The sequence below is a fragment of the Ruditapes philippinarum genome, unplaced genomic scaffold (assembly GCF_026571515.1).
Source record: "Ruditapes philippinarum isolate M1 unplaced genomic scaffold, ASM2657151v2 ctg27_1_1_1_1, whole genome shotgun sequence".
In the NCBI taxonomy this organism is placed as follows: domain Eukaryota; kingdom Metazoa; phylum Mollusca; class Bivalvia; order Venerida; family Veneridae; genus Ruditapes; species Ruditapes philippinarum.
Genome location: NW_026864520.1, coordinates 511,287 through 527,838, shown reverse-complemented (window position 1 = coordinate 527,838; position 16,552 = coordinate 511,287). Strand labels below are relative to the sequence as shown.

At 34.3% G+C, this 16,552-nt stretch overlaps 2 protein-coding genes across 5 annotated transcripts in view; one reads left to right on the top strand and one right to left on the bottom strand.

Moving 5' to 3' along the window:
• LOC132725920 (uncharacterized) overlaps window positions 1-8,065 on the top strand; it is a 35,916-nt gene extending 27,851 nt beyond the window's left edge. The window contains exons 6-11 of one of the 4 annotated variants that reach the window (XM_060711120.1): window positions 624-731; window positions 1,191-1,309; window positions 5,749-5,854; window positions 6,295-6,363; window positions 6,894-7,074; window positions 7,931-8,065. In XM_060711120.1, coding sequence (XP_060567103.1) covers window positions 624-731; window positions 1,191-1,309; window positions 5,749-5,854; window positions 6,295-6,363; window positions 6,894-7,074; window positions 7,931-8,022 — 675 coding nt within the window. In that variant the 3' untranslated portion in view covers window positions 8,023-8,065. The other 3 variants (XM_060711121.1, XR_009625126.1, XM_060711122.1) reach the window with 3 other exon arrangements.
• LOC132725919 (kidney mitochondrial carrier protein 1-like) overlaps window positions 1-16,552 on the bottom strand; it is a 263,207-nt gene that overhangs the window by 45,358 nt on the left and 201,297 nt on the right. The gene's annotated exons all lie outside the window — the stretch shown is intronic.

Genomic DNA, 16,552 nt, shown 5'->3' with positions numbered 1-16,552 from the left:
GGCAATGTCTCTTACAAATAAAATAAACCAGGACTTATTCCTTCTCATGTTATCGTATTAAACAAGGTTTACAGGCCGTAGTACGTACAAACTGACCAATTCGATTACAAAATTGTCCCAACAAAGAGCTATAGTCCAAATTAATGTCTGATGGGCCTTGGAAGGTGACTTTCTAATATGATCCTAAAGACAAGTTCAAAGTGAATATCTTCAGTATTTTCAAAGATTAATGTTGCATGAAAAAGTAAGTTGTTAAGTTTAAAAAATCATAATATATATAGTGTATTCTGATTAATTAATTATCTCGTGGCCACGACATAGTATCTCGTTGCCACGACTTAGCTATCTCGTGGCCACGACTAAGTAACTCGTGGCCACGACTTAGTAACTCGTGGCCACGACTTAGTAACTCGTGGCCACGACATAGTATCTCGTGGCCACGAGTTAGCTATCTCGTGGCCACGACTTAGTAACTCGTGGCCACGACATAGTATCTCGTGGCCACGAGATTAATAAAAACCCACACATGTCACCTTTGTTCCACCGTAATTTCAGACTAATTATATCAGTTATTTTATCTTGGAAAATGCATCGTATCACTGTTAAGCTTTTTTCCAAAACAGCGTCCGAGAGCTATTTATAACGCGCCTGTGACGTTCGTTTCCAAAAATAAAAGATCGGGGTTTTACTTATTACATATAGAGAGTAGACCGACATCGTCGGAACCAACGGTACACATTCCGTATATACTACATTAACCGATACATGTATACGGTAAATAGCCTGGGTTACCGAGGATGGTAGACTGGTAGATCAGATATATCGAGGGGTTTCTTATTCAATTTGTTTATTTATTTTATCGACAGTAATTTTCATTTCCAACTGAATTGCTTTGAGATGAAAAGTATATGAAACGTTTCATCTGGAAATAAAGTATTTTACCTTGAGAAAAGCTGAAGTTCGCTTTCAACTGCTGTCTTGTATAAACATATTTTCATTTTTGTTTAATGTGCATTTTTTTCTTACATATTGCTATTTCAAACTTGTACTTTATATACCTTAAGTAAAAAATTTAAAAATGAACAAAAATAAGTGATTTGTATTAATATTGTGTTATCTTTGCATATTTAAATTACATTTAATTTATGTATTTAAGTTTACATATTTTATTTCTCTGTGTTTTTATAAAGCCTCAAACAGACCTCATAATAGAACCCAGTGCTACAGCTGTGATCATAGAAGTTCGGAGCAATCTGATATATCAGATCCTAGGTCGTGTACAACATTTGATTGGTGTCAACCTAATGAGGTAATCAATATCACTCGAACATTTTAGGTATTGAGTACCAGTAGCATTCGATCCGGTGGTAGTGGGTATTGCACTTTTTCATTATCACTCATGTACAGACTCTTTGTCCAGATTTTCAGAAATTAATAAGAATTTGTGGGGAAACAAAAATTAGTTATTTAACGGTTATACTCATGTCATTTTATATCATGATTAATTTTTCAGTCAAAAAGATTTTTAAATAGCAAAGATCCCACAGTTTCCAACGATAAAATTTCCGTTCACATTTTAAATAAACTCTAATAAATTTTAACGTACGTGTTATACTTTTTGATGCATACATACGACACCTTCAAACAAAGTAATAAGTGATTTGCATTAAAGTGATCTAAATTAGAATAATATGTTTATTTGATAATTTGAATACATTTAATGGAATGAAATTATATTTTAGATTTATAAACCCTCGCTTTTTTAATGTTAATTTCCCATAGGCCATGTGTACCACGTGATTCAAAATGTACAGGGTAACAGTATAAAAATCTGGTCTCATGCCCTAAAAAATTAACTGGTCGCCATTTTGTTTCCTAGATTCTACCTCTTTTTTATTTTAAGTTCACCACGTAGGTGAATAGTGGAGCATCACCAAAGTTACAATGACATGCAGAAAATTCAGTTGGTTGCATCCAACAGAGTGCTTTTCGCGTCTTAAATACCTTTTGGTTAAATAGTAAAAACGTGTGTATCAAAATGGAACAGGCAGACAATTAAAGCATGCAGCAAAGGATTATTCATTGAATCATAACAGATGTAATAGACAGATGTAGGATATCATCGTAAATAACCATTGTCGAACCATGTCATGATGTGATGAATAAATGAGCCGCGTCATGACAAAACCAACATAATGGGTTTGCGACCAGCATGGATCCAGACCAGCCTGCGCATTCGCGCAGTCTGATCAAGACCCATGCTGTTCGCTATTTCTTTATTTGTTATAGGGTCTGTAAGCGAACAGAATGGATCCTGATCAGACTGCGCGGATGCGCAGGCTGGTCTGGATTCATGCTGGTCGTAAACGCACTATGTTGGTTTTGTCGTGACGCGCTCATATACTGTTATGATTTTAAATGAACTTATGAAACACAGCTTTTTGTATGTATATGACTGGTACATGTAGATATCATCATTTGCTTTAAGAATAAAAAGGAAAATTTATTCTAAATTACACTTACACAAGCAAGGTAGGTGTAGTTGAGTTATCGTTACTTTTGATTCAATTTTGTTACAGTTAGATTTAGTTTAAATTTTTAAATGATAACCGTATTTTTTCGGTGTAATGAAATAAATAACAATAAGGTGTGTAACAGAACAATCATCACCCTCGTTATAAATATTGGCTAACGCCTCGGGTAACAGTATTTTCCTGGGGATGACATTTTGAGTTTTTCCCACATACCCATGTGTAATTTATTTACTGCTCAGCGTCTTGTTAAGCACCGATTTCTTTTCACTTTTATATAAAAGTAATATGAAATTAGTCGCAGAAAGCTTTAGGATTAAATATTAAGCATAACATGTGGTAAATTGCAATTGTTAAATATGTAAATGCAGGTATTTTGTACCGTAAACAAGAAACGAATTAATTGGTGGTGTTCAACCAATAATCAGAGTGCTCCGAATAATTCCGAAAATGCATAACAGTAATTTGATTGGCTAAGCGAAGCAAATGGGGAACACTGCGTCGGAGTTTGGAAAATCCCATCCGCCATTTTGATCTCAAATCACACTTGTTTTTAATGTGTTGATATATCAAAATGGATATGTAGAATAACTTTTTACATTTATCATCGCTACTATTATAAGTTCTTATCATTGAAATGTATGTTTATTTTCTGATTTTATACATCATTCTTTTACCGGAAGTACTTGGCGTTTTCTAGCAATAGTTTGAATTATGTAGACGCCAAAAAGCGCTCTGATATCTATATTTAGATCAAAATGGCGGCGCCCAGTTAACTAAGGATTTTTCTGTAACTCGTGAGACATATATTTTGTATTGATTTTAATGTGATATCGATTTAATTTATTCACGTCATACATGTTATCTAAGAGCGCTTTAGCTCTCTATAGCTGTAGAACTGGACAAATATAAGAACAAATATCAATAATCAATGCAAAGCGGCATTAAGAGAATGCAACCTACGACAAAATACAGTCACACTTGACTACCGCAAAGGCATTCAGTAGGGCACTGAACAAAAACAAGGAGAGGACACAAAACGTCTTGACATGGAGTGGCCGTACCTATAAATGATAACAATTGACAATTAAATATACCCCTAAATGTCAAAGCTATTTAAAATATTTTTAAAAGCAAGTGAAAAAACACAGTTGCATGTATAAAATGAATTTTTAGGGAATATCTGTGACTAATCAATATGATCATCGTTGAATCCTGGCAGTTTAATTTTTGACTTAAAAAGTAAGTTTACATTCAAAAATGTTTGAACGACAAATTTGCAACTAAAATGCGCTAGAACAAGCTATTTTCGTGTATTGAAATTTAATTTGGAACATACAAATTTAAACATTTACACAGTAATGAAAACTTACAGATGCGAATAAATGGGCATAAAAATAGCTCTGGACAGTCACTTGTCAAATCTCAAAATATGCACATAACCAGTTTATATCTTCAATAACTTCGTCATATCAGAAGCTGCGAGACCGAGTCCTTAAACCGAGTGTGTCATAAACATTGCTTTAAGGTATAGACATACTAAAGAATTTCAATATAACATACACACCCACTTACCCGAAGAAAATACGTTCGGATGTTGTAAATATTTATGACTCGGTAGCCATTTTGTCACGTTTGCAACCAATTTTCTCGCTTTAACCAAGTGTGCCTGTCCCTTGTTATTGCACTGTGTGATTCAGCAATATTTTGAGAAGGTCTCTGACCTCAAGCGATACGTTTTATCGGATAGGTCAGAGATAAAATGTCCCTTTTTAACTCACCTGACCACAAAGTGGTCAAGGTGAGGTATAGTGATGGGGCTTTGTCCGTCGTCGTGCGTCGTTCGTCGTCAACAGTTGGGGTTATTAACAGTCTATCAACCACAGTTTTTATTGGATCATCATTAAACTTTGTCAGAATGTCAGTCTCAATTAAATACAGATCGAGTTCTTAGATGAGTCATCTCGGTAAAAAAACTAGGTCACAGGAGCTTAAAATAGAAAAAAGCTTGTTAACACTCTAGTGGCTGCAATTTTGATCCAAATATTCTAGACATTTTCAGGAAGATTGTTTTGATGTTTTCTAGGTCAAGATTAAACATGGGTCATCTCCGATCAAAAACTATGTCACATGATCTAAAAAATGAAAACTCTTGTTAACCCTCTAGTGGCTTTAGTTTTGTTCCAAATATTCCTGAAACTTGTCAGGAAGGTTGGTTTGATGATTTCTAGGTCAAGTTTGTAGATGGTTCATGTCAGATCAAAAACTTGGTCACAGGGGCATTAAATAGATCAAGCTTGTTAACAGTCAAGTGGCTGCAGTTTTGATCCTTTCCTGGAAATTGATTTGATGATTTCTAGGTCATGTTCAAATATGGGTCATCTCCGGTCAAAAACTGGGTCACATGAGCTAAAGATAGAATAGTCTTTTTTACACCATAGTGGCTGCAGTTTTGATCCAAATATTCTTGAAATTTGTCAGGAAGGTTGTTTTGTTGCTTTCTAGGTCAAGTTTGAATATGGGTCACCGTGGGTCAAAAGCTAGGTCACACTGCCTAAATATGGAAACAAATCTTGTTAACACACAAGAGTTCACATTTTTGACTCCATTGTCATCAAATTTGATCTGGATGCGGACATTGCTCGGTCGATCTAGGGCCATCACGGCCCTCTTGTTTTGTCTTCTTGTTTTTTGGAAGAGCAAAGAAACATTATTGTCCTTGACCATCGATATAACAAATTTTTGGTAATATAAGTGCCAGATTGTTTTACATTGAAATTGTGTTGATGGGGCGGGAAGGTGGGTCACACGCCGTGAGGTTGGTGTGATATTTGGTATACAGTGTACTAAGAAAAGGAACAGCAGTATGGTACGCCCGTAAGAAAGCATGGCGGAGGCAAACTGAAGATGACGACTGCAGCTCAATTCTTGATTATCCAGGTTCGACAGTTAGCCTTGGTAATGACCCTCCAAATACTACTAGAATTAATGTCTGAAATAAGACGGAGCGTTAAATGTTGTACGATGGCAATGTAAATGGAGGCCTTTAAATTCCATTGATTCGTCGCCACCGCCAGGTTTGGTTTATATGGGCGATGGAGCATTTAAGGTGAACAGGACAAACAGTAGACATCTTCTATTCACTTATGAACATTGAAGGCATTGAAGGACAGACTGACAATCAATTTAATTTAATATTAAATGTGCGTTCCAACAGGGCCCGTGTCCACGACTTCCTGAAGAGAAAGGGTACTGAGCGCCTTGATTGGCCAGCTCTTTCACCTGACGTTATTCCAACAGAGCGTATGTGGAATGAGTTAAAGGTAGATATCAGCTCACCAGCTGTAACCTAGAAACATTCAGGAGTTAAGAGCAACGTTAATGCAAAAATGGAACACTGTCCTCGCTTTGACTGTCGAAAACCTTATAGGAATATGAAAAAGCGTTGCCTGACATTTTTCATGAGCACCAGCTTCTGTGTCTAAACTTGTTAATATAAGGAAGGTAATGAAACTTTGGAAACAACAAGGTCCAGATATCTTTTATATTTGAAGTGTTCTGCTTCTTTAACGCATAACTAATTCAAAACAGTGAAAATATGTTAACCTTATGTGGTATTAAAAATTCAAACCATTAATTATTTATTTATGTATTTTTAACTTTTTTGTAATTGATTATTTAATAAGTTTTTGTAATTGATCATTTAATAAGTTTATATTTATTTGTTATTTTTATTTTGATGTGTGCCTTTACATTTTTGCAGGTATGTTACGCAACTCAGACCGATTTTAATGGGCACAATACGTTTTTCTACGGTTGTTTAAGCAAATTGGTAAGGATATGATTTAAAGTCAGTTATCTTTTCATAGCACAGTTAAAAAATCCCAAACGTACTGAGTAAAAAAAAATCGACAAAAAAAATTCTTTTAATCTTGAAGGTAACTTCAAGAGTTTCATTTTGAAGTTAAATGGCTTTTGCTTTTGACTCAAAAAGACGGAAAATCATTAAATATCAAACCCACCTCTATTGCTCAAAATGAAGATATATTATATAATTATTATACGTGGCCAACTAAATAGAAATCTGTTATTACTTCATACTTCATATGTGCAAACTAAAATCAATAACTTATAATTTAGCAAAATATACATACTATGCAAACTTGCGAAATAAGTAGCCATCTTTAATGCATATCATATATTATACATGCGTTGTGCTCTTCTTTGTATTGAAAATTGTATTGCTGTGAAACATGTTGTTTTAATGCAATAAAATATTTGTAGTTCTAGTTATATTGTGGCTATTATTATTACTGATATGGGCTACGTTTGACTCAATTAAACTTTTCTTTATTGTTCAAGCAATGTCAGTTTTTAATGCAAAACGCTTACAACGATTTCAAATTGTGTGTTGCAAATCTAACTCAACCTCCATCTGGAATGACGCGTGCTCAAGCCTGTATCATGAAAGAAAAAAGTTCCATTTGTCACGCTTGTTGTGCGGATGAAAGGTGTAACTATGGTAGCTGTGAAAGTATACTTGGTGAGATGATAATTTTAAAATATGATGATTATTATATACAAATAAAATAAAGATAATATGTATTTAGTTAATTAATTAATTTATTTACTTATTTATGTATCTATTTATTTATTTATTTTCTGTCTTTATTTATTAAAGATCCTGTATGTTTTGTGATTGATATTGTTACTGTGTGTATACCACACTTGCAAAAAAAATATTTATATGTATATAATTATGCAAATAAAACAATTTTCAAACATCTAAGAATATGTCAAATGTTTACTACAAATATGTGTGCACATTATATTTAATCAATAAATTCCATGCATTCATTCATTTCTTAAATTCATTTCTTAATGGAAAATTTGACTTAGAATTTATAGAAAATAAATTTCTAATTACCTCCCTTTATTTACATGAAATGTTAAATAGGGCAATGTAAATAATGCTTATTGAAACTTACAAAATTGAAAAAACTTAATTTGAGCATCATATTTATGAAATAAAACCATGAAAAAATTGTGTTACAGGATCTTTAAGTAATTAGTATATTTATTTATTATATAAATTGTTTTCATTTTAAACTGTTTGTTAATATTGCGTTAGGTTAAATGCTAATAAATGTTTTATCTTTCTGTTTTCAAAACCTATTGTAAAAAACAAACTTTATAAATTTAATTTCGATAAAGGATTTTTATATATTATTTTAACTTTAATAATAATAATAAACCAAGTCGGCAGTTTTCACATAATCTTTGATAAATGTTACCGATGGAAGATTTTTATAATTGGATATACGCTATGTTTGTAAAACTTAATGATTTATTTTTTAAACAAAAAAGAAATCAAACATAAATTGGTTTTCTTTTTAAAGAAAGGATCTTTGTGTTAGCCCTGGATGGAGCGTTTAATATGACAACTCTGAAGACTGGGACTGCACAGCGCCGCCGACGCAATTGTCTCTGACAAACTTTATTGATACAAAAAATAAAAATAATCGAGATGTTTATATGTCATCTTATATGTTATATATCCATAACCACCTACGACACTTGAAGAGATATAAGTAGTTCTTCTAGTTAGTAGTCTAGGAACAGTGAAAGCAGTCCTGATTGTGATTGTGATTAAAATTGTCACGTCGTGGTGTAATTTTTTTCAAGTGGTTGTAATATTTAAACTGACCTTGGAAAATCTCCTAATGCCATGAAGAACGAGCATTTTAAAATTCGTTAAATATTCGTCAATTCAAAAATAACCATACCAATGTGTTTCAACCCACTTTCAAATAAAAGTACGCATATATTTTCGGTTAATCTCCTGTGAAGTTATCTTTTTAACTTTTGCGAAGACATTACCGGATCTTGTATGATTCTATTTGAATATCTGAGAATGTAAAAGAAGTCAAATTTGTGTGATATAAAATCGATATTATATTGCAGTAGCTTTTTAAGGCTTTGTGTGTTGCTATGAGCAGCGTCGTTATATCGATATCATTTTCCACACTTTGTAAAAGTAGCGAAATAAATGGCCCACACAAATTCTACAACACAACTCAACTCAACTTAAATATTTAATTTAAGTCTCATCTTCAATACAATTTTACATTTAAAACATATCTGAACATTCTAAGACTGAATTTAACTTCTATTCTTTTTTGTTTCACAAACAAAAGAATAGCTGTCAAGAAATAATACGCATGAATGACAGATTGAAGAAGAGGCCACGCCCTCGGTAGCATCGGTTCCCGTTTCCAAATGCTACGTTTTACAAAGATAAGAGGGGAACCATCGGATAAAAAAGAGGCCAGCACTTCGATGTTTGGTACCGTATTTGCCACTGACACTGGATTTTTCTATCATTATTCGCGCTTCATTGTTTTAGGTATATACTAAATCTTTTTCTTTTTGATGCAGTTTGTATCGGTTATTAAATACTGGAAATCACAGTTTTAAGCCGATAATCCAGTAGCTAACGTTATAAACCAAAACAGTCAATCTTCTTGTAAAATTACATTATACTTGTATTGCATGTATTAAAACAAGCTGATAAAAATGTTAAATTGGCTTGAGTATCAAAATATAGTACGATATAATTCATTTTATTCCAAAAGGCTCAGAGTAGCTGTTGGCGAAAAATTTAATATTGACAGTGTTGACATGATAACAAACTGAGACTCTCCACTATGTATATAGATTATGAAGTGTAATGAAATCAATCAATAATGTTTATACTTTCCAGTAAATTAAATAATTGCTTTTGTTGTTTTATACACATTTTCATGAATGATTCTTTGAAGAGTTTCAGTTTTTATAATTGCTGTACAAAGGAAACATTGATATATAATGTTAAATGTAATGTTAACCTTTGTGTATCTGTTCACTAGGTTATCGAATCGTTCATCTTAAATTTTAAGTTTGTCAAAATTATGACCAATTAGTTAAGGCGCCAGAGACCAAGACATTTCACCCTCGGGGCAATTTACTCGCACACCCAGAATCAAAATGTAAGACAAGGCTTTGGCTTCAAACCATTTTCCACATACCGATGTGAGTTCGAATCCTGTCAGAGGCTTTGGATACCGTTCTCGGTATTCATCTAGCTTCAGTAAGTTGTAACGACGATGGCTTTACTCAGGTCCTCTATCGTGTCTGGGAATCCACTTGTGGTATTCTTTCACCAGTAAAGCTGGAAAGTCAAAATATGCTTTGTAGTGAATTATGCAAAGTAAGACCAAATCAGAATAATGACCGTTGAAATTTGATTTTGAATTGTTTTCTTAAATACCGACAATATGAAAGCATACCAGCAAAATACTAAAAAATGTAACACTAGTATGTTCTGTTACAGGAAATGGCTAGAAAAATGTCTTTTATTACATGTCAAATACGCTTGAAAAGTAAACAGTGTTACATTATAAAGACAGGTGAATAATGCAGAGTAAATCATAGACCTAACAGCGTTGTGCTAATATATTTTCAGTTTATATCGAGATTGGTTATTGTATAGATCGTTTCCAAAATTACCCATGAAATGCGAGTATCACTTATATTTTCAATTTATACATTTCGATATAATTTATGTTTGTTTTAGCTGAATTTTTTTTATTCTACCATTTTCCTAGCACTTTCATTAATTCCAGTATTTCGACTGGGACATTTTGGAAAAATAATTCATAAAAAACGTGTATAAAAACGGTTTAAACAATAACAACAGCAATTATTCAATATGTCTGAAAAGTAGAAGCTTTTTTGTTTGATTCCATTACACGTTATAAATAATCTTTTCCTTTTCTTTTTTTTTTTCAAGCGGGAATTTCTTTTCGTGGGTTACTATTTTAGGTGCGTTTAAAAGTGGATAGACTAGTTTAAGGGGTTGTCGGTCAAAATATACAGCAGACTATTCTTTATAAAATTCACGTAGAAAATTACTACCACATATATAAATTATTTATTTTTTATTTCGTCGTATTTATTGTCTTTTTTCTCTTTTTTTTATTAAACAAAATTAACGAGCTCAATCGAGAAGCAAGACGACGAAACTAACACAAAACTAAATGTTTATGTCAAATAGCTCACTAGTCAAAAATTGTATAACTATGTGATCTCTTTAACATTTTACTGCATGAACATATTGTGAAAAAAAATTGTGTTTTTATTGAAAAGCCATCTGTTACAAGTTCAAACTGCTACGAAGGTATAAAAAATGTATCGATTCTGATCAAACTTGGCACGAATTCGAGACAGGGCCTTTGAAACAGTCTAAAATTTCCTGTTACCATGGCAACGGGGGACGTCACAAAATTGCCAAAAATCACTAGTTTGCGGGTTTCTTTTTTTTTACAGGTTTACAGCGTTGGTTACACGTTACCTTAAGATTTGGACCTAAATAGGGCATTTTCCACTATCTGAGTTTTCAAAGGGGGGGGGGGGTGAAAAGCTGCCAGATCACGTCTATATGGGGTATAATGGTTAATACGCCTTTGCCTTGTTAGCTTGTTTGTGTAATTGGTAGAAAAAAACAAAAAATAAAGTTTAATTTAATAAGTGCCACATTTTTACATTTCAAAATTTCATTTATCACATAAACCGCGGCGCAGGAGTGTAATAAAGCCATTAAATAAAAACGATATTACACTTGGCGATATTACACTAGTATAATAACACTTTGAGCTATAAACATAGCTATTAAAGTGCGCTAATGTTAGCGATACACTATAGTGTCAAAGAAAAATGACTAATTTTAACTTTCTTTCTTTCTATTTCGGTTTATTTATACTCGGCGCCGGAAATTCCATATGTCCGAGAATTTAGCAGCCTTGCCGGTCCACTAAGGTAGTCTCATCGGGGACGTCTTTGTCAAGCTGAATCTTCTTGTAGCCCATTCTTCGTTCGTTGGTGGTAGAGGAGTACGACAATACTGGGCAGGCATCATGTTCCATACTGACGATAACAAAAACGGCTCTCATTAGCGCCAACCCTCCAGAGTTAGTCACGACAGGTCAACCAATCACCTCTGGTACTTACGATGACTTGACCTTGACCTGCCGTGTGCCTTCTCTGCGACGTGCACGCCTCTGGAGTGATTTGGAGAAGTGTAATGTTAACAGTTTACCGTTCTTATTTTATATATGTGATAAATAGAATAATATTTTCGTGTAGATTCAATATTAAATTTATTGAACTCGTATTATGTTCAATACCGCAAGAGGCTCGCATAATGCCCGGTATGATTTTATTCAACTCGTTCAATAAATTTAGTAAAAAACCTACACTCATTCAACAACCTCTATTAATCGTATGTGAGAAGTTAGCAATGAGCTAAGCAAAAAGGCATTTCAATTTATATAGAGAAATCAATGATCTGCTGTAATACTCATTGGGCATCTAGCAGAGCATTCCTTAATTTAGTGAAAAAATGCTCTGCTGGAATGCTCAGTTGGCTAAGCAATCAGACAGGGCATACCTAAATAAAGTGTAAAATTGCTCTGCTGTAATACTCATGCTGTTTTGGCAATCTAGCAGTGCATACCAAAATATAGTTGAAAAATGCTCTGCTGGAATGCTCAGCTGGCTAGGCAATCTAGCAGGGCATTCCAAAATATAGTGTAAACTTTCTTTGCTATAATACTCAGCTGTCTTTGCAATTTAGCAGATATTGAAAAAATGCTATGCTGGAATGCTCAGGTGGCTAGGCAACCTGGCAGGGCATTCCTAAATATAGTGTAAAGTTGCTTTGCTGTGATACTCATGTGTCTTAGCAATCCAGCAGGGCATTCCTAAATATAGAGAAAAAATGCTCTGATTGAATGCTCAGCTAGCTAGGCAATCTAGCAGGGCATTCCTAAATATAGTGTAAAAATGCTCTGCTCGAATGCTTAGCTGGCAGGATATTCCAAAATATAGTGTAAAAATGTTCTGCTGGACTGCTCCGCCGACCAGGCAATATAGCTGTGCATTCCAAAATATAGTATTAAATTGCTTTGCATTAAATTCCGAGCTGGCTAGGCAACCAAGCAGAACATTCTGAAAAAAAGTGAAAATGCTGTGCTGGATAAGTAATCTTGTGGTGCATCCTGAATTATAGTATTAAAATGCTCTTCTGCAATGCTAAGCTGGCAGACTGATTCTGAGTTCCAGGATATATTGTTGTCAAGGTTTATTGACATTTTTAACTTCTAGGCACTTCTAAGATACTCGCAGACTTTAAGGAAATGTTGGTTCCAATAAAAATAATAAGACTTTTGACTTGTAGTGACCTTAAACAGGCTATTTTATTGTCCTGCGCCTTTTTCATGGACACTCGCAGACTTTCAGGAGTTTTCGTGCCAATGCAGATATTGACAATTTTGACTTCTAGGGACCCTCAAGAGTCCATTTTGTTGGTCTGCGACTGATTCTGGGACACTCGCAAACTTTCAGGAATGTTTTGTACCAATGGAAATAATGATATTTTGACTTCTAAGGGGCATTAAAGAGTCCATTTCATTGATCTGCGGCTTATTGTTGGACACTCGCAGAGTTTCAGGAATATTTGGTGCCAATAAAGATGATGGTATTTTTTACTTCCAGGGGCCCGCCAGAGTCCATTTTTCTGGTCTGCGACTGATTCTGGGACACTTATAGACTTTCAGGAATCTGTGATGCCAATGGAGATTCTGGCATTTTTGACTTTTAGCGACCCACCAGAGTTCATTTCGCTGGTCTGCGACTGATTCTGAGACACTTGCAGACTTTCAGGACTTTTTATGCCAATGGAGATAATGACATTTCTGGCTTCCAGGGGCCTGCCAGAGTATATTTCTTTGGTCTGCGACTGATTCTTTGGGGCTTGCAGACTTTCAGAATTTTTGGTGCCATTGCAGATCATGACAATGTTTTATTTTTTAGGACCCCTAAGTCAGAAGCAGAACATGTTTACATTAAAATGTCATTATCTGCATTAGCACGACTCTGTGTGGTCAAAAGATATCAAAAATGTAATAATCTCTATTGGCACCAAAAAATTCTGAAAGTCTGCTTGTGTCCAAGAATAAGTGGCAGACCAAAATAATGGACCCTAGATTGTCTCTAGAAGTACAAAAAATGTCATTATCTGCCTTGACATCAAAAATTCTGAAAGTCTGTGAGTGCCTCAGAATCAGTCGCAGACCAACAAATTGGACTCGGGAAGGTCTCTAGAAGTCAGAAATGTCATTATCTCCATTGACACCAAAATTCCTGAAAGTCTCCGAGTGACTCAGAATCAGTCGCAGACCAACGAAATAGACTCAAGAGTCCTTTAAAGTAAAAAATGTCATTATCTCCAATGGCACTGAAAATTTCTGAAAGTATGCGAGTGTTCACAATGAGTCGCAGACGAACGAAATGGACCGTGGATGGGCCTTAGAGCTAAAAATGTCATTATCTGCATTAACATAAAAAATTCGTGAAATAGGCTATCAATCCATTTGTACTAAAACCTTGGACGTCTTCGAGGTTGTCAGTCACAGCAGCAGACGCAGACCAGTGAAATAGATTTCGCACAAAAATTAACATTTTCAGAGGCATTTGAATAACAGGAGGATAAATAAGGAGTAAACGAAGAAGACTATTTACTGTGTATTTAAGAATGCCCTGCTAGATTGCTCTGCCATCCCGGCATTTCAGCAGAACAATTTTATACTTTATCTAAGAATGCCCTGCTATATTGCCTGGTCAGCGGTACATTCAGCAGAACATTTTTACACTATATTTTAGACAGCTCTGCTGGCTTGCCTAGCCAGCAGAGCATTTTTAACGCTCTTTTTAGGACTGCCTTGCTAGATTGCCTAGCCAGCTGAGCAATTCAGCAGAGCATTTTTTCAATATATTTTTGAATGACCCGCTAGATTGCTTAGCCATCTGAGCATAACAACAGATCATTTTTTACACTATATTAAGGAATGCCCTGCAAGATTTCCTAGCCAGCTGAACATACCAGCAGATCATTTTTACATTATATTTTGGAATTCCCCGCTGGTTTGCCTAGCAAGCTGAGCATACCAGCAGAGCATTTTTACACTTTATTTAGAAATTTCCTGCTAGATTGCTTAGCCAGCTGAGCATAGCAGCAGACCATTTTTACACTCTATTTAGGAATGCCCTGCTAGATTGCTTAGCCAGCTGAGCATACCAGCAGAGCAATTTTACACTATACTTTGGAATGCCCCGCTAGATTGCTTAGATTGCGGGTGACCGAGAGACGGATATTCCGATCCGAACCGCAACCATATGTCAGATATTTTTTCTTGCATATTCTAACATATTCCATTATATTTTAAATTCTTTATCTTTAAAATGACGTCATACTAAGCGTGCCATTGTACAGCACACGACTCATCTGGCACACCCCATGCCAGATGAAATTTCCGGCATGTGTAAAACTCACGGAAACGCCAGTCTGATATGCAAGAAAATACATTCCCCTCTGACTGTTAACCATCCGCCATCCTGAAAATTTTATACTGTATTTTATACATTTAATTTTAATTTTATACATAGCGCGATACTGAAACAGATTCCCTACGTTGAATATATATAGAGAGAGAAGACTTAAATTTTAATGACTATTTTTGAGGATGACGATCTGTCTACGGTTTTGAAAGTGAATTTTGTGACCAAGAAATAAACTTCGACACATCTAAAAATTCAACATATAAAAGGTTTATTATCATAAAGAGGTTTTTGATAAGGAATATGTAAGGGAAAAAATCTGGACTTTCATTTTACTTCGACACATCGAGAAAATAGACTAATCGAAGTTCGACTCATAGAAGTTCTACTGTAGTTGTAAATCATGGTAGATGAGGGTATTGTTACATGTGTATACAATAGTTACTCAAAAGAGAACACACATTGACCTGCAATACGTCATGTCTTAATGGCGCCAGTGATAAAAGATTTGGCAGAAATATGAAAAACGTTTTAATAACTAAAGGTGGACAATAAACAAAGTAATATTAAGCAAGTAATTAAAATTTCATTGCTATAAACTAATTTTCCAATAAATGAAGATACTTTCAGGAAAATTGTTAAATCGTTTCCCATTTCATTAAATATTTGGAGCAGGTTAAAATGACAGCATCGAACAAATCCCTGAACATGATTGTTATTTTTGTTCAAAATGTCTCACATTTGAAATAAATTAAGAGATTTCATGTCAAACACATAAATATCCACAACGTGCCGGCGTACCAAATATCAACCTAGAGTGTATTTTCTTGTTTCAAAATTAGCCTGGTTAAAGTGAAAATGCTTCCGTTGTAGGCATAAATGTATTCTAGTGGCTGCCGATTATAGCAAAAATGCTCTGAAAGTGTCTAACATTCTGATATGATATGTTTTATATTTGTATGGCATCTCATGAAACGCATTTTATTTGCCACAAGAAGTCGGTTGACTTATTGAATCTTAAATACGTTACTTAAAGATAGAGATGATGTACATTTTTATCAGCATCATTATGGAAATTAGCATAGTATAAATAGTAATTAAACATTTTCTTTGAAAAACTTCACGTGCATAAGTGTACCTGTGTCAAGTATGGTAACACTTTATGTCTAGTACCAATTTGCAAAATGTTCCTATTTACTTATTAAAACAATTTTGAAATTCCATTATTGTATCGGAATAGAATAAGTGATCTGGAATGGATGTTTTCGTCACGGCATTGAATCTGTGACCTTGAAGTCATAAAAGAAACTGATGTTGATAGCTGTATCGATTAAACTAAACACTTCGATTTGTTGAATGCAGACATAAAGAATTAAAATTTTATAGAATATTTCATGAGCCACTTAGGTAATTGAATATATACATTAACTAGACTATAAAATTGAAAAACTATTATGGCAAAATCTATCGTGATCATGGCTTTGCACTCATAATCAGTGGCCCGTGGAGTGTTTGCGTTCATTGAATGCTGCCCTTCCTTGTTATTCTTTGTTTCCATATTTAGACCTGTACACTCATTATTTTGA